This window comes from Rutilus rutilus, assembly GCF_951802725.1.
Source record: "Rutilus rutilus genome assembly, chromosome: 1".
Taxonomy (NCBI): Eukaryota; Metazoa; Chordata; class Actinopteri; order Cypriniformes; family Leuciscidae; genus Rutilus; species Rutilus rutilus.
The window spans coordinates 69,414,026-69,433,403 of record NC_140209.1 but is presented as its reverse complement, the minus strand read 5'-3'; the positions used below and the strand labels follow the sequence as shown (position 1 = coordinate 69,433,403).

The following is a 19,378-nucleotide window of genomic DNA, read 5'->3' as shown; positions in this document are numbered from 1 at the left end:
TGACTCAAGGTCTACTAAAGTTTAAAGGCAATGTACTATGGTATGTTTAGTTGTTACTAAAGATGGTATGTTTATGTGGAAGATGGTATGTGTATGTGGAAGATGGTATGTGATGTGGTAACATTGGAAACAGGTGGTATTTTAATTACAACTTGGAATGCTGATTGAAGGAATATTTGACAGGTATTATAAAGTAAAAGATGGAACATGGTATGATTAGAGATATCAGGTGGTATTAAAGTCACTGACTTATAATGGGATGATTTAGTAAAGGTAAATTAGATTGCAGGTATGGAAAATTGATTAGAAGAATTTAATTTCATATTTGGTCGTGTGATTACGACCAGAGAGAGGAACTGTCGTGGAAATTTTAAACTGTATATTAAACTAACCATGTTTCTAACATCTAACCTTATTTAACATCTAACATTGGAACAGGATGTACTGTACGAAACCAATGGAAAACTTGTGTCTTTGACTGTGTGCGTATGTATGTAAAAATAACTTCGTTTTGGGAAATGAAACTAGACAGTCTGTTAGAATCTTGTGATTACAGATGAAGTCACCACAAGATCAGAGTTTGCTTTACCTAGTAACAGAGGGGTTTGCATATGAAGAACCAATCAAATAGTGGGGATATTATGTAATGCAGCCTGACATTTATGTCATACCTCTATACTATAAAAACTGTTGTATATGTGTTTTACGGTGGGATGTCTCAATGGAATTTGTCTGAGATCCTCCGGCCTTGATTCTTCTTGGGAGAGTTCTCTGAGAACTGCTCGAAGACTCTCCCGGCCGTTATTAAAGCATTTAGAGGACATTTGCTGAAAGTCTGTCTGTTCATTTCTGCTGCGCAGCAGGTCAGTTTAGGGAATCAAGTAAGTTAGAGTAAGAAACTCGGCCAGATGTCGACTGAAGACGCAAGAGCTAGAGTATAAAGGTTATTAAAGGGTTACTTCAGGATTTAGCATTAAGCTTTGTATTAGTAGAAAACCTGTAGTATTTTAGAATTACCATGCTTTCCACCCTCATATCCCCCTGAGACAAGAGATTTATGTATTTTTTGTCTGGAAAAAATCCTCCGATGACGCAAAAATCGTCATTTTGCGTCATCGGAGGATTTTCTGGACAGAGGCTAAAGACTACAGCCAGTAGATGGCATTGTTCCGCATGTTTTCAGCCCGCCCATGCAGGGTGGGATCTCACTCAGTCAGAATGTACACAGTGTCAGCCGTCTTTCTTTGGAAGCTAAGCTAGCAGGCTCTTGTTCTGTGGAGAAAGCTGAATAGTAGGAGAAAGCTGAGTAAGTAACCATCCTCCTTTTCCCGGACTTGTCCGGCGGGCGAGATCGTTCAAAATGTCCGGGATTCAGCTTTTGCTTTCTGCGGTCGCTATTCCTTGTTTACATGCACACCTTTCAATCTAACTGAATTCATTCCGATTGGTGAATTTGAATGTAGTGTTTACATGAACGCTAAACAAGTGATCGGTTGATGTGCGTTTTACCATTGCTAAGAAAAATTCCCGCTCCTCCGTGAGAGATGCGATACCCGGCGCGTCTCAGTAATGACACCACCGGCCTCGCGCTGTTCTCCCGCGGCCGTCAGCCTCGTCCTGCTCGCCACAGTAAACATGATGAATGAATGGCGACTGTAGAACGCAAAAGCCGAATCCCGGACATTTTGGGCTCTCTAAATCCCTCGCAAACTCATCACGTAGGCTAGCTTTGTTGTTTTAAACTGCGCACTTTTACCGGTAGGCGTGGCCTCCTAAGACAGCGAAGCAAGTGCATTCTGGGAGTTGTTGTCTTTCATCCACATAAGCCAAAAATAAATTTTCTGGCTTTTCTCAGTCTAGAAAGCTCCAAATTCAAAAATTTCTTCACATTTCTTCTACTTAAATGACCTATTTTAAATACACATTCATCTTCCCAGAGGTGAAGTATCCCTTTAAGTGTCGATTGTAGACGCTCTGTGTCGATGAGTAGACGCAACAGTTTTATTATTTATTAAGTGTCGATTAGTAGACGCTCTGTGTCGACAGTAGACGCAACAGTTTTATTTTAGATAGTCAGGTTAAAGGAAATTCCTTTACAATGGACATGTGTAACGTGATAATTATTTGCCCATGCAACACTAGCATGTCAACCAAAATTGTAAAATTGGGTTTAAAAACATTTGAAACCGTGCTTCAAGAAGTCAAAAAATGCTCTTGTAAAAAGTGAGCAGAGTCAATGGCTGCCATAAGTTTCCTTAAGTTCAACGGTTTGAATTGTTACATTTTATTTTGAAGATTTTCTGAGAAGATTTGTATTGAGGTTAATACTATTAAAGATATTAGATGAAACATTGCTTGAGATGTCTGGTTTTTAGTAGAAAAAAGTACCGGTACACACATTTAAAATCAGCGCGTGTGTGTGTGTGTGTGTGTGTGTGTGTGTGTGTGTAAAACTGCCACTGGAGGAAAAAAAATAAAAAATAAAAATTAAAAAAATCCCTACCGACCCATGACCTCAACTGACAACCAACCGGAACCAAACTTTTTTTTTTTTGGCCTGATGAGGATGAGCAGAGCGGTGCAGAGGGAGGTCTTGGAGTATTTTGGTGAACAGCCTATTTCCAAGAAGGAGGATCCACTGCCATGGTGGAGAATAAGTCAGGCAAGATATCCAACCTTGGCACAGCTGGCAAGTCTTTCTTGGGGATCCCAGCAACATCAACACCCTCAGAGCGCCTGTTCTCTGCTGCTGGGAACATTGCCTCAAAACGTAGGGCAAGCCTAAATGCTGAGCATGTGGATATGTTGACATTTCTCCATTGCAACTATAAGCTGTTGTAAAATCCTCACTCACTCACTCACTCACTCACTCACTCACTCTGTTTGGCTTGATATTTTATATTCATTTTTTGTTCTCAGGTTAACTAAACTAAATTTGCAGAAGGTGCAATCCTTTTTTGTAATGTGTATTAAGAAGACAAAAAACTAAGTTTATATTCATATTAAGTTTGTATTCATATTAGTTTACAATACATGTTAAACATGTTACAGTAAGTTCACTTAACTGTATATTGTTATATAATTGTTGGCAATGCCAACTTGGCACTTGGAAATAAATACCTCTGTTGAGAAATAAAAGCCAAATGCTTGATCATTTTACAGCCACATCATTTTTGTTATCCATTATTTGTTTTGGTTGTTCAAAAAACACGCACAAAAAAAAAAAAATTCCGAAAGTGCTAGATTAATCGATTACAAAAAGAATCGATAGCTGCAGCCCTAGTTTACACTCAGGGTACATTACGGCATGTTTTCTATGTACGACGTTCTCAATATAATTCATAATCCCACGTTTATAATGAACAACGCGTTATGGTTATTGTGTAATTACAAACGGTGTACGCACAGAACAGAGGGGCGGAGTGAGCAAAACTCATTATCATTTAAAGACACATGCACTTAAACGGCGTGCTGAAAACAGAGCTGTTTTTGACCAGGGAAAATTTGTGTTTTCTTACAATACTAATGAGAATTTTTAATTAACCCTCTGGGGTCTGAGGTGTTTTTGGGGTCCTTGAGATGTTCTGACATGCCCTGACATTTGTGCTTTTTTCAGTTGCTTATAAACATAGTAATGGCAAAAAAAAATTACACACTATTTAGCACAAACAGGGCTACCATAATATGTGAGCAACAAGAATGTACATGTCTGCATTTTTGAGAGAATAATGTTTATGCGTGGTTATTGAAAAAACTAAAAACTAAAGTTTCTGAAATAAGACCACAAAACACACACTAAATATGTGCCAATAAGACTTTTGTCTAATGGATGTCATCGCCTAGTGTTTTTTCTTCAAAATTATGTGAAAATCACCCTGCCTAATCCTTCACATAACACAATACATTGATTTGAATTTTGCAAAGCACTTTCTGTTTGGAAAGGCCATATGCGGAGTGGGCGTCACAGATCATGCATATGTAGTGGTTCACACCTGAGGACCGCATACTTAATGAGCCATTCATTCAGGTGAGTCACTGAGCCACAAGAATGCAAGAGCAACAGTTGGAAGCATCTCAATTCTTTTTTATTTTTCCACATATTGTGCTTGCAATTTGGCCTATAATAGCCAAGGAAAACATGTAATTGTGCAGTTAATTCTCATACTGTATTTTCAGTTTTGGAATATTTATCCTCTCCCCAAATTTGTCACTAATAAAACACAATAAAAATTATTTAAAGAAAAGGCTTATATTTACCTTTTAATAGTTTGTTTACATCTACCTTGTAAATATTTAAATAAACAACAATTCAAGTGTAATCTTTCTTTGTACAAACTAAAGTATACATTTTATCATACATATTTCAAAGTTAAGGATTTGATTGATTATTTGATTATTTTTGACAAAAAAATTGGCAAATAAAAGCTTATTTGAGGTGGCAGATATTTTACAGTAAAAATGTATAATCTATCCAAAACTAATCAACGAAATGTTGTCTTTCATATGTCTGTAACATAGGTCTTTCATTTTTATTATATGGAATATAAATGCTAATTTGCAGTTTAATACGTTGCTTATACGGTGACGGTGTAAACAAGTAATGATCTGAATAAACTTGTGTTTTCTCGAGCTGATATGGGGCTCGAGAAAACACAGCCCCTCACAGGTTTGCGCCGTGGATTCCCGCGAGTCAGACGCGGATACTGTGTTTGTTTTAGGCTCGCGCAGTCTTCACTCGGACGCGCGCTTCAATCCGTTGTGGAGACTCTCTTTTCGTTCCAGTGAAATTACAAAATAAAATACACTCTTTTGCATGTCTCTGCCTGATATACAACCACTGATAAACATAATCTGATTTGACAAAAAAAAAAAAACTACATGAGTGGATTCGAACTCAGAACCTCTGACACGCTAGGCAAATGTTCTACCACTAGACCACTTGAGTACACATACTTACTCACGTGAAAACTCAGTGTTTACTCGGCGTGATCAATTCGCTCTTGAACATGCTGCCGTTCGTCTGAGTTACAATCTTCCTCTGAGGAAAAGCCAAGGCGAGTTATTCCTCGCTGTCCAGGATCATCTGAACGGCGTCTTTACCGGAGAAACGCGCCATCCTCTCTAAACGCGATGAACTATCAGTGAATCTGATCTGATGAAACTTTGTGTTTTCAAGGCATTGATCGGGGGGCGGGGCGGCCTCAGTTCATTATAGAGATAATTAGGCAGAAGGAAAAAACGGTACCTCTCCTTGCTTTCAAACGGATTACATGAGTTGAAAACATTTGTTTTTTTTATTAATTACTTCATTTAAAAGAAGAGATTTCAAGCTTCATAAAGACATATATCACGTGCCTGTGTGAGAAGTATTCGCTGAGTTATGATTCATTTTCGGACGCGTTTCAGAATGGACTACACGGACAGAGAGAAGGCAGAACTCGCTCCGTGATTATTTTTCTTAATTTGGCGAAAAGCACAACACTTTGTTTTTATTGTGAGTATACAGAAAAATAATACACATTTAACAGAATCGATTGATGTATGAAACTCCTATGGAAAATCAAAGTCAACAGAGTATTTATGAGTTTCTTTTACACTTATAAAAAAAAAGCGAGCTGGTATCGCCGGCGATACCGCCGACCTCAGGGGGTTAAAGTGTATTACAAACTTTTCATTTAGACCCTAAAGAATCATAATAACTTGTATAAAAATGGCATTATATGACCCCTTTAAGTTTAGTGACAACATGTTACAATGTTTATATGGTACAATGACTGGTAGGCTACTGTTTGTATTATTGCTTAACACAATTTTCAATTATATTCTTGGGATTTGATTTCAATTTTGTCAATATTGACTCATTTGGATAAATATTAGGTAGGCAATAGTAGATGTGTCTTTTATCAAAAGAGGCCAGTAGTCCAAAGCATTCATGAATTAAAATCCTACAAGTTTTTAAATCACCAAATGGAGTTTGAATGTCACCTAGTGGCCATATTGGCTACTGCGCCTAAAACTCCCAGAGCATATTGATAGTTTGAGACAAATTTCTGCACTGTCCTTATAGGCCACAAGCATCAGGACAGGTTGAACGATCAAACAGAACAATCAAAATCAGGTTAAGCAAAATGCATCAGGAAGGAGTACCATGGGTTGAAGCACTGCCAGCAGTACTGTGTAGTATGAGAGCGTCACCTAACAGAACAGTAGGACTGAGTCCTCATGAGATTATTACTGGACGCCCAATGCAAATGCCAGGTGTGATTGATCTTAGAAATGCTGATGTACACATTGCCTCAGATGCCCTGATCACTTACTGTGAAAACCTCACAAAGGCAGTACAGAGTGCCAAAGAGAGAGTTGAGTCTTGTTGGCAGACTACACCAGAAGGTGGACACACAATCGTCCCAGGTCAGTGGGTCATAATAAAGTCATTCAAAAACAAACCATTAGAGCCTAAGTGGCAAGGACCAGATCAAGTTATGTTGATTACAGCAGCTGCAGTATTGTGTCAGGGAAGAAAAACCTGGACTCATGTTTCACACTGTAAAGTTGTTCCTCCCCCCACAGGGATAGGATAGGTCACGGACCAGTGAGGAGCCCAGGGAAGAACCGAAAGCAATAAGCTTCAGGGGCCCACCCTGCGGTGAAGATTCCCTTATAGGCCCTTCCCAACCACTAGTCCCTCCTCACCTCACTGTTCCTTTTAGGTGTCTCATGAATTAAGACAGGGAAAGAAGGAACAACAATAGCAGACTCAGATTGAACAGAGGATACAACCCTAATGTTTGCAGTCTTTACAACAAATACTGTTTTGCCGTTGTTCTCTTTTGTTTTTTCTTTCTTAACTCTGTGCAGATACCATTTGACGGTTATCCCGAGAACCATATGCACGGACCTACACACCTGCATATGAAGACCCAACCTTCAGGAAACAACTAGATCCACTGCAGAGACTACAACCAACACAGAAGAAAAATACACAATGCAGAAACTAGGGGTGGCACGGTTCACAAAACCCACGGTTCGGTTCGTATCACGGTTTTAGGGTCACGGTTTTCGGTTCTGTACGGTTCATGTTGTTGTTTTTTCTTTTAATCTTTAACACTCCAAAAATTTACTTCAGCATATGATATATAGCTGAATTATCTAATTATTTATTTATTTATTTCATAAATGGGGTGTGTTTGCAAAACGCAGCTTCTCATTTCCCATTCTGAAGTAATATGAGTGAGCAGTCACCCTGAGGAAACTTTCAGTGGCCCTGGAGGTCCATCATCTGTAGAGCTACGTGGGCTGTGTTGGACCGTTATTTGTCAATTTATCCTCGTGTCTCGTCATCATAGGCGGGACATGTCCCCACCATTTTTTGCCAGGGTTGATATTATCTTGCAGCACGGGTGTACCAATACAAATAAATAAAACATTTCCAGTTAACTAGCAAAGTATTTGTTTCATTCGTTTGTTAAATAAGAAGCAATTTAGCGCTGAAATGTGTTTTTTTAATCAAGTGATCAAAGTGCTCGTTGCAGTTGCGATCAGTGGTGCTGATACAGTGTTCTCGTGGCTCGCGCACACACCGCAGCGGCCGCACATTCATCACTCGGACGCGCGCTTCAAGCCATTGAGGAGACTCAAGGCTACTCGTTCCGATTAAATAATAAAACAAAATTCATACAAATCGGTCCCTGCTTGATATACAACCGCTGATAAACATAATCGGTTTTGATAAAGAAAAAAATATATACGATCGCAGATTAGAACTCAGAACCTTTGATACGCTTGGCAAGTTCTGCCACTGGACCATTAGGCTACGTGGAACAGTCGATCTATGTAGCCTATTTATTCACATGAAAAAAACAACATATAGTGGAGTAGATCTCATTAAATGTCTAGGTAAACTCAGTGTACTATATAAATCGTTTGCTGGACATTGTAATGTAATTCTACATATGTCTGATTTATGATTTAGCATTGTATTAGCACGGGCACGAGGCTACATTGCGCATGCGTCGAACCGTGCAAACCGCGCGACGCACACGCGCACCGAACCGAGACAAGCGAACCGAACGGTTCGGATGTTTTTTCATGTACCGTGCCACCCCTAGCAGAAACTCACCTACGGGAACTTCAGTCATCCAGCAACATGATCAAGATTGCCTTAATACTAACCATCATGGACATAGCGCAAAGTGTAGACCCCAGAATCAACATATTCTTAGAGCTGATGAATATGTCAAGAAATGCCTTGTTTGCTGGAAAGAACGTTTGCATGCCACATGCACCTTCAGTAGGAGCCGGAATCCCATGGGTTGCACACCCTATCTCCAAATGTGACACGTGTACCTTATTCGATCATCATACCAGTGCATTATTCAACAAGGATATATGTCACAATGTAACCATTCCTCCAGTTTCTCAGTGTTGCATTCCTGGACTACCATCCTGCAACCTAACTTCAGCTACTCCCATCATTACAGATCTACTCCTGCCAATGATGTTCCACTGGTGCATGGAAAATTATGCTCCAGCATCGACTCCACTGGGTGAAATTCCTCGTGAACGTTGCAGTTTTGTGACTGAAAGAGGAACAGATGAGTCCCATGTGTACATCACTACTACAGAAATGAAACAGGAAAATGACTTAAACGAGTGTCTCTCCAGGAACCCATCCCTACCGAAACTTTTTGCAATAAATCAGTTGTGTATGATTCCTCCTAGGGCTGTAATCAACCAAAGAAATTCTTGGTCGACTAAAGTCCTGAAATTTTCGACTAAAAATGACGTTAGAAAAAAAGAAAAAAAAAACTTTAAATTAATTAGCTGCGCACTGTGCGCCTTGTTGTCCGCCTAAATGAATTATAAATAAACATAAAAATCTAGAAGGCTATTTGCAGTATTAAATCGTTTTTGACGTAATTATTTTGCACTGAAATGAGTCTGACACACGAGTCTGTTGGCTCTGACAGCGTTGTATCATGTGCATCTGCGCAATATCAGAGCCTATGATTTCCGAAAATAGTACTATGTTGTCAACTAGTGATATCATGACAAGAACTTTTGAGGAATATGTAACATAATTTAGACAATTGTTTTTGTCATATGTATTATAATAACTGACAGACACTATAATTTCAGCCGCTCTGTGCAGCTCGCGAACATAGAAGCAGCTTCGCGGCTGAGACACGAATAGACTATTAACTTAAAGCTTTTACTCTTAAACACAAAAGGCACGTCCACTTTAATAAAAAAATAATATTTATTAAACAAACCAGATCAAGTAATAATATTCAGCAAACCTTCTAGTAGCCTGCTTTCTTCAATCTGTCTCTCTTCTGCAGTGGGTTGGGCTAATCCAAAAGAAGTGAAAACAAGGGGGGTGTTCTGAAGACAAACTGTTACCTGTGAAACAGCGGTGCTCTGAAAACACCCCCATTAGCAACTAGTGCTTTCCACCTGATGAAATGAACGCGGCAAAACTGATGAAATGAACGCGGCAAAACTGATTAAATGAACGCGACAAAACTAATGAAATGAACGCGACAAAAAAATCGACCAATCAGAATTTTGGTCGAGCCAGAACGTATCGACCAAATAATCGACTAATAATCGACGAAGATCCTAGATGGCGGCGCGAGTACATCGCGAGGCTCGCGGTCTCTCCAGATTCTGTAATTTAGCAGTATTTTTCTTGCTCATTTCGGGTCTGTTCGTCCAGAACAGTTGTGCCTTAACATCGTACACCCAAGGTGAGCTTTTGGATATTGGTTTGCGAATTTCCGACAGTTTTATGGACAACCTTCGACTCCTTCCTGAGATCGCCAGATCACCCGAGGCTATGCACTCTGCCCGGCCGGGCGGAAGTGCTCGCAGGCGCCGGCGAGATCGTAAACAAAGGCGGGGGAAGCGCGGAGGACTAAGAGCTAAGCTAAAGCTAACACCACACCGGCTCTCTTTACCCAGCATTTTCCTTGCCAATGTACGGTCGCTGTTGAACAAAATGGAGGAGATTCGACTCAACATCACATACAGCAAGAGACTTTTGAACTGTAATGTTCTAATTTTCACGGAAACATGGTTAAACAGCGGAATACCGGACAACGCTATTGAGCTAGCGGGACGCCATACATTCCGGGCGGATAGAACATTAGATGGATCCGGTAAGACCAGAGGTGGTGGATTGTGCATTTACATTAACAAAGCTTGGTGCACAAACTCTGCTATTGTTGGGAGACATTGTTCAGCTAACCTTGAGTTTCTCATGGTTAAATGTAGACCGTTTTATCTACCGCGGGAGTTCACTTCCACTATTATAACTGCAGCCTATATTCCCCCGGATGCTGATGCCAAGTTTGCTATGAAAGAACTTCACGCAGCCATCAGTAAACAACAGACCGTTCACCCGGAAGCTGCGTTTATTGTTGCGGGTGATTTTAATCATTCAAACTTAAAGTCAGTGCTACCGAAATTTCACCAGCATGTTTCCTGTCACACCAGAGGAAACAAAACCTTAGACCATGTTTACACAAACATGGCTGAAGCTTACGTCGCGACACCCCTCCCCCACTTGGGACAGTCAGATCACCTTTCTTTGTTCCTCACCCCCAAATATGCACCTCTGATCAATCGCGTGAAGCCATCAGTGAAGACCATCAAGGTGTGGCCTGCGGGGGCAGATTTCTCACTCCAGGAAAGGTTTCTACACACAGACTGGAGTATGTTTGTTTCTCAAGCCACCAGTGGCTCTCACACGGACATTGACTGCTACACCTCCTCTGTACTGGATTATATTAATACCACCATTGACAGTGTTACAACCCAGAAGCAGATCACCACATACCCAAATCAGAAGCCATGGATGAACAGGGAAGTGCGACTCCTATTGAAGACACGCAATACTGCCTTCAGATCAGGAGATGCACAAGCCTATAGCACATCCAGAGCAAATCTGAAAAGGGGCATCAAAGAGGCCAAGCACTGCTACAAGCTTAAGATAGAGGGACACTTTTCCAACGCTGACCCTCGGCGCATGTGGCAGGGCATTCAGGCCATCAGTGACTACAAACCCTCTCACTCCACCCCCGCAGCCACTGATGTCAACTTCCTGAACGAGCTAAATGACTTTTATGCTCGCTTTGAAAGAGACAACAGAGAAACTGCCACCAAGCTCAAATCCTCAGCTGACCACCCACCGATCACACTCTCCTCCACAGATGTCTGCAATGCACTGAGCAGGATCAGCGCGCACAAGGCTGCTGGACCAGACAACATCCCTGGACGCGTACTCAGGGCATGTGCGGAGCAGCTCGCTGGGGTTTTTACAGACATTTTCAACCTGTCTCTTGCCCAAGCAGCTGTACCAACATGCTTTAAATGCACTTCCATTGTGCCAGTGCCAAAACACTCCAGCCCGAAGTGCCTTAATGACTACCGCCCTGTAGCACTCACACCCATCGTAATGAAGTGCTTTGAGCGGCTGGTCCTGGCACACCTAAAAGACTCTCTACCATCCACATTGGACTCACACCAGTTTGCCTACCGTAGCAATAGGAGCACAGAGGATGCAGTCTCCATGGCACTGCACTCTGTGCTCACACATCTGGACAATAAGAACACTTATGCACGCATGCTGTTTGTTGACTTCAGCTCAGCATTCAACACTGTCATCCCAACTAAGTTAATAGCCAAACTTGGAGACCTGGGCTTCAACACCTCCATGTGCAACTGGATTTTGGACTTCTTGACCAACAGACCCCAGAATGTTCGATCAGGCTCCAACTGCTCCACATCCATCACACTCAACACTGGTGTACCACAGGGCTGTGTGCTAAGCCCGTTCCTCTACTCCCTCTTCACCTCCGACTGCAAGCCTGTGTACGGATCTAATTCCATCGTCAAGTTTGCGGACGACACTACGGTGATTGGTCTCATCAGCAACAACGATGAGACTGCCTATAGGGAGGAGATCAAGCACCTGGCCACATGGTGCACCGAAAATAACCAGCTCCTCAACACCACCAAAACGAAGGAGCTCATCGTGGACTTCAGGAAAGTGTCAAGAGGCACACACGACACCATCCACATCAATGGAATGGCTGTTGAGCGTGTCTCCAGTTTCAAGTTCCTGGGGATCCACATCTCGGCGGACATGACCTGGACAACCAACACCTCCAGCCTGGTCAAGAAGGCTCACCAGCGCCTTTTCTTCCTGAGGACACTGAGGAAGAATCAGCTTTCCTCCACTATCCTGGTGAACTTCTATCGCTGTGCAATAGAAAGCATCCTGACCAACTGTGCTACAGTGTGGTATGGGAGCTGTTCTGTTGCAGAGCGCAAGGCACTGCAGCGGGTGGTGAAAACCGCCCAGCGCATCACTGGGACTCCACTACCTGCCATCGAGCACATCCAGAGGAAACGCTGTCTGCATCGAGCTCGCAGCATCCTTAAGGACTCCTCTCACCCAGCCCACAGACTGTTTTCTCTCCTGCCCTCCGGCAGGCGTTTCAGGTGCCTCCGGACCAGGACCAGCAGACTAAAGAACAGTTTTTTCCCCAGAGCTGTCTCTTTATTAAACTCTAACCCTCATTGATCCCACTCCCCTCATATACTGATTGACTCTCCTCTCCCTCCTCACACCTGCCTCCATTTTGTTATTTGCAATACTATAATGTTCATTTGCACTGCTGACTGTTATTACAGTAACAACTGTTTACATATGCATCTTGCACTACTACCTTGACTGGAATATGCTCAATTTGCACTGCCGACTGTTTATTTACAGTACCGACTGTTTATATATACATTGCAATATCGTACCTTAACTGTAATATGCAATTACTTTCCACTGCACTTTCACTCGGATAGCTTCTGTCCAAACTTTATTTGCACTACTTAAATCCATTGTTATACTGCTCATTAGCCTAACTTATACATATATCTATTTGTTAAATTCTGTTTATAGTAATAGCCATCTGTATATTATGCTCACATTCTGTTTATAGTAACAGCATCTGTATATATATTCATAGTACATATCTATCTGTAAAATTCTGTTTATAGTAACAGCCATCTGTATATTATATTCAGTACATATCTATCTGTAAACATTCTGTTTATAGTAATAGCCATCTGTATATTATTATATTCAGTACATATCTAGCTGTAAACTCTGTTCACAGTAATAGTTATCTGTATATTATATTCATAGGACAATCTATCAGTAAATTTTTGTTTATAATAGTATTCAACTCTATATTTATTCAGTACATATCCATGTTCTGCACTTATGGAACCACTGTATATCCTGCACTTGCTGCTATTGCACTTCTGGTTAGACCTAAACTGCATTTCGTTGCCTTGTACCTGTACTTGTGTAATGACAATAAAGTTGAATCTAATCTAATCTAATCTAATCGACTGGGAGATTACAGCCCTAATTCCTCCACCAACTGGCACTTTTTGGTTATGTGGAACTTCTGTCTACAGCATCCTACCCAGCCAATTCAACGGCAGGTACACCCTGGTGTATGTTCTGCCAGCTATCAAGAGAAAATACACACTCCACCCCAAGCTCTCCACAGTTACATAATTCAGCTCCTTCTACCAACAAAGATGGCTGCATTCCAGGACTCACTTGTGTTCAAACGTGGTGGTCAAGAACTCTTGGAGCCTTAATCCTACCCAGCCAATTCAACGGCAGGTACACCCTGCTGTATGTTCTGCCAGCTATCAAGAGAAAATACACACTCCACCCCAAGCTCTCCACAGTTACATAATTCAGCTCCTTCTACCAACAAAGATGGCTGCATTCCAGGACTCACTTGTGTTCAAACGTGGTGGTCAAGAACTCTTGGAGCCTTAATCCCATCGTATGGTGTCATGCAGGCTCTCGATCAAGTCAGAAGCCTGTCGGATTCTGTACAGAAATTGGCCAACGATACGGCTTTGGCCCTGGGTAACATAACAGCCACTCTGTGTGGCCTTGGATTACATTCTTGCAACGCAAGGGGGAGCCTGCACCATTATTGGCCCTGAGTGCTGCACCGGGTTAATGGATCCAACAGAGAATTTGAACAAAATCCAACAAGACATTCTTGATCTTTCAACAAAATTACACCAAATGACTGAAGACAATTCTTCATGGTTCGGAAACTTGATTGGTAAACCCTGGCTGTGGATTAAAGAAATAGCAATGCTGCTGTTATTTATCCTACTGGCGTTCACGTATGCTTCCACAGTATCAAGTGTTTCATTCAACAAATGACTCACGCCTCGCACGAGATAATGACTGGTCCAACCATAAAAGAATATTACCCGTAAGAACTTCACGGACCCTAATTGCATGTTTTGTTTCTGTGTCAGCATGCAACTACAGATGAACAACACAGATCATTGCTTTGTGCCTGTAACTATCACACGTTACAAGAATGAACTTGCTTTGTGCCTGTAACTTACACAAGTTACAAGATTGAACTTGCTATGCACCTGTAACTTACACAAGTTACAAGAATTAACTTTTAAGTGTCTAAATTTGTATTTTGTGAGTTTTTAAGACTCTCAAAGGGGCAAATGTGGGATTCCAAATTTATTAAAAGGTTTAATTTAGGTTTACATTGAATTTAGATTATTAGCAGAGTTTTCTAGTAAAAGACTCCGGTCAGTCCTGTTTTACTGAAACTCTTAATGACTCTCGGATTTTGTGTTTTAACAAGAGAGTCCTGCCAGTCCTGTACTCGGGTCTCAGCATTTGAATAGATATGAACATAGTGAATTAGGGTGGGCAGCACTCTCAGTCTAGAACCGGTTCCTAAACCTGTCTTTTTGGTTCCTGCCTCTAAAATGTATATAAACTGTAAGAGAACATCTCACTGATTCAGACTTGGTGACTGCAGCTACCGACAGCTCGTGTTTTCAATAAACAATCCTGCTGAAGAAACAACCAAGTCTCCTGGTCTTCGATTCTGAGTTTACAACAACAACTTGGTTGGATTTACTGCTTTGACTTGCAGTTTTAGGTGCCAAGGCACAGGTTTTATATTAATAGAAAAAAAAATATACAGTACAGCAATCATTTAAGTTTGGATATGTAATTCTCCAGTCTATGTTTAAGAATAGGGTCGCCAGGTAAGAGGCTAATGAGACTAACTAGTTATCTGGATTCCAAGACCATCATCTATAAATATATTCAATTTGGATACATATTTTAGATAGCCTTTTTACCCTTTATTTTAACAACTATTTGCACAACCATACACACACTTGTATGTGTCTGTATGAGTGTTATTGCTGTATCTTGTCTAGGGCGCCAATAGAATCTAGACCGGCCTTGAACTTCATGATACTCACACAGAGTCAGAGGTCACAGCAGGTCCATTACTGAACATAGGGGGCTGATACATGGAGTGGTTACTCTTCATAGACACACAGCTGAATCCTGGAGATGGTCCATCACTGAACATAGGGGGCTGATACATGGAGTGGTTACTCTTCATAGACACACAGCTGAATTCTGAAGATGGTCCATCACTGAACATAGGGGGCACACGCATGGAGTTGTTACTCTTCACAGACACACAGCTGGATACTGGATATGGTCCATCATTGAACATAGGGGGCACACGCATGGAGTTGTTACTCTTCATAGACACACAGCTGAATCCTGGAGATGGTCCATCACTGAACATAGGCGGCTGATACATGGAGTGGTTACTCTTCATAGACACACAGCTGATTCCTGGAGATGGTCCATCACTGAACATAGGGGGCTGATACATGGAGTGGTTACTCTTCATAGACACACAGCTGAATTCTGAAGATGGTCCATCACTGAACATAGGGGGCACACGCATGGAGTTGTTACTCTTCATAGACACACAGCTGGATACTGGATATGGTCCATCACTGAACATAGGGGGCACACGCATGGAGTTGTTACTCTTCATAGACACACAGCTGGATACTGGATATGGTCCATCATTGAACATAGGGGGCACACGCATGGAGTTGTTACTCTTCATAGACACACAGCTGAATCCTGGAGATGGTCCATCACTGAACATAGGGGGCACACGCATGGAGTTGTTACTCTTCATAGACACACAGCTTGATACTGGATATGGTCCATCATTGAACATAGGGGGCACACGCATGGAGCTGTTACTCTTCATAGACACACAGCTGGATACTGGAGATGGTCCATCACTGAACATAGGGGGCTGATACATGTAGTTGTTACTCTTCATAGACACACAGCTGAATACTGGAGATGCTGCTCTCTGAGTGTGAACAGACACTCTCTCCTCACACACACTCATTTTACAGGTACGGTTCTCCTCCTCATTTTACAGGAAGTTTGCTCCTTCTCTTCCTCCTTGATGATAGACTTTCCAGAGCTGTATGTGGACACAGAAAAAATGCACAAAACACAACTGAATTTTGACATTTTATTTAAATGGCATTTAATTCACTATAACTTAATGTCAACAGTCTTTAGTTACTGTAAGCAGGGACGTGCACAGAGGGGTTGCTCAGGTTGCCCGGGTAACTGCCCATATGCCCTTCTCGACTCACGTTGCCCTTCCGAGGGGGGAGGGAAATAATAGAGCCCGACCGATATTATCGGCCGATATTAGGCATTTTCCAAACTATTGGTATCGGCATTTATAACGGCCAATAAATGAATACTTAAAAAAATAAAATAAAAAGCGGACGAAACACCCTGCAACCATGTTATGAGTGTTGGCGCTGCATAGTTTGTCCACCAGAGCGCACTCTACAAGGAAGACTGCTAACATCAATGAGCTTGGAAATTACAACGAACTTATTCTGCCTAAATAAAGTAATGATTACTGTATTTATAACTAGCATATCTGTAGTTCCAGTCCCTGCATTGTAAAACGTAAGTTAGGCACGCGAGGAGTGAACATTTAGACATAGAGAAAAAGTATCAAACATAGCAGCTAGCCTGTGCATAAAAGTTAGCTTTTCTTTTACACGTGTGTGAAATCCAAGTGTGCGTTACTGTAGGGGTAATTAACACATGGTTACCGAGTCGATCGTTCCCTGGGATGCGTTTTCATGAAAATCTTGAGTTTTATCTCTAAAAACAGATGATCTTATAACGCTAGTATATGGGGCACAGAGTAAGTAAAAGTAAATCGCTAGTTAATACCACTAACAAGGCTCAAAATAGCCTCACACTAACACGGTATCATAATGAGGGTCCCTACAAGCAAACCGAAGCATTGAGAACTTTGTAAGTGTACAGACAGTTTAATAAGAAGATACTTTATAAAGACAGTACATTATGCGTTTACAGCCATGTGTCATCTTGGAAAACAGTCTCGACTAATCGAGGCACGGACGGACGGACGGCAAAGCCTCATTCACTTCCATTCGGGCACCGAAAGTGAAAGTCGGTAGGGGAAGGGCAAACTCTGTTTACGTGGCTGCAGCGCTGCACGTGACCGCCACCTGAGCTGAGCCTGCATGAGCGGGCGCCAGTGTTGCCAACTTAGCGCCTTTGTCGCTATTTTTAGCGACTTTTCAGACCCCTTTAGCGACAATTTTTCAAAAAAGCGACTAGCGACAAATCTAGCTACTTTTTGGACAAACGTCAGTAACCTCCAAATGTTGCCAGCACAGTCCTGCGAGCATGAGGTTTGCTTTCTCCTTGCCGTCACACACCTCTCTCTGCGTCTACCCTGTTCTGTGAATGGCTGAGAGCAGCAGCACGGCAGCTAACAGACGTGAATGAGCAGTTGTTTCCACGGACTTATCACTTATCTTTTGTTTTATATTTAAAGAATTTAGTTTGACCATTTTATTTTCCTTTCTTTTCTTGTGCTTATCACTTGTAATAATCACTATCACAGTGCTTTAGTTCACCCAATTCCCGAACTCTCTCAATTCAGATCATTTTACACATAAAAAAAATAGTCATTCAATAGCTAGGCCTACTCGTTCTATTCACCTTATTTTCGAACGCGGAAGTAAATATGGGTCCAGTTTCCGTTTTTTGTGCGGCACTTCCGTTTCCTCGCTTCTCTGGGCTAACTAACGATATCGATTGCGAAGGATTATGCAGAGTTGACAGAAAAATGTTACACATGCCTTAGCAGATGAATACAACAAAGATCTAAAGCCCCGCCTCACCCAGGTCGGGTACTGGACCTGGTTGAAAACACTCATGCATCTAGCTGGCAGATTGCCAAAACTTCGCGTGCGCCTTCTGCACCGCCCTAAACACGGTCGAGCCAACGCTGGACTAAGTTAATATATCTATGGAGGTAGGCTATTTTGTCATGACTCATGTCAAATGTATTAATAATGTCATCAGACTGCAACCAAAGCACATGATAGCAATAAGTAGATGGCTATAAATAATTATAAATCATACAAAATAAATGCCATGATGATCATGCCATGATGACTAGATTTTATACAGGGGTTACTATAATGATTTTGTTTCTCCTTGGAGTTTTTATTCAGACTTCGTAGCCCAGCCACTTTTCTGGTATCGGGTGGTCTTCTGTAGGTCTTGTGTTCACGAAATGAAAAGAACAAACATACGGTCGTTTCTTCAAATGGGCTGCGTGGCGTGTCCGTTATTTCGGCTCCCATGTTAACAGGTTAATTTTAGAGCCCGACCGATATGGATTTTTGGGGGCCGATGCCGATGCCGATATTAACTCGAAAAGAGCCGATTTATAAGCCGATATTTAGATTTTGAAAATAAACTGGATATTAGACCCATTTCCTATAAACTGCACTTACACAACATTCAAAATATCTGCCTGTTCTATGTATGTGGGCTGTATAAATACAAACTTAAGATATGAAACGTAAAGTCCTTTGAACAAAAAAACAACAACAACAACCAAATCAAAGTTACCAGTTTTAAAAGACTTGGTTCATAAATATAACTTTGAATAGGACTGGAGACAAATTCTGTTAAGTTCTGATAAATAATCTCTCTCTCTCTCTCTCTCTCTCTCTCTCTCTCTCTCTCTCTCTCTCTCTCTCTCTCTCTCTCTCTCTCTCTCTCTCTCTGCGTCTCGCGCGTGCACCCCTCTCTCTCTCTCGCTCGTTCTGCGTCTCGCGCGCACCTCTCTCTCTCTCTCTCTCTCTCTCTCTCTCTCTCTCTCTCTCTCTCTCTCTCTCTCTCTCTCTCTCTCTCTCTCTCTCTCTCTCTCTCTCTCTCTCTCTCTCTCTCTCTCTCTCTCTCTCTCTCTCTCTCTGCGTCTCGCGCGCGCACCTCTCTCTCTCTTTCTCTCTCTCTCTGCGTCTTGCGCGCGCACCTCTCTCTCTCTCGCTCTGCGTCTCAAATTGTAAAAAAAAAAAAAAAAAAAAAAAATTCACTGTTGTTACAGTGCGTAAA

At 41.7% G+C, this 19,378-nt stretch overlaps 1 protein-coding gene across 2 annotated transcripts in view; it reads right to left on the bottom strand.

Annotated features, from left to right (window-relative positions):
- The window catches only part of LOC311294974 (uncharacterized protein), a 124,560-nt gene that overhangs the window by 94,064 nt on the left and 11,118 nt on the right, over nt 1-19,378 (bottom strand). For both annotated transcript variants that reach the window (XM_084416105.1, XM_084416106.1), the window contains one exon: nt 15,346-16,391. In XM_084416105.1, the coding sequence (XP_084272231.1) occupies nt 15,346-16,313 (968 nt within the window). In that variant the 5' untranslated portion in view covers nt 16,314-16,391. The remainder of the gene's footprint in view (nt 1-15,345; nt 16,392-19,378) is intronic.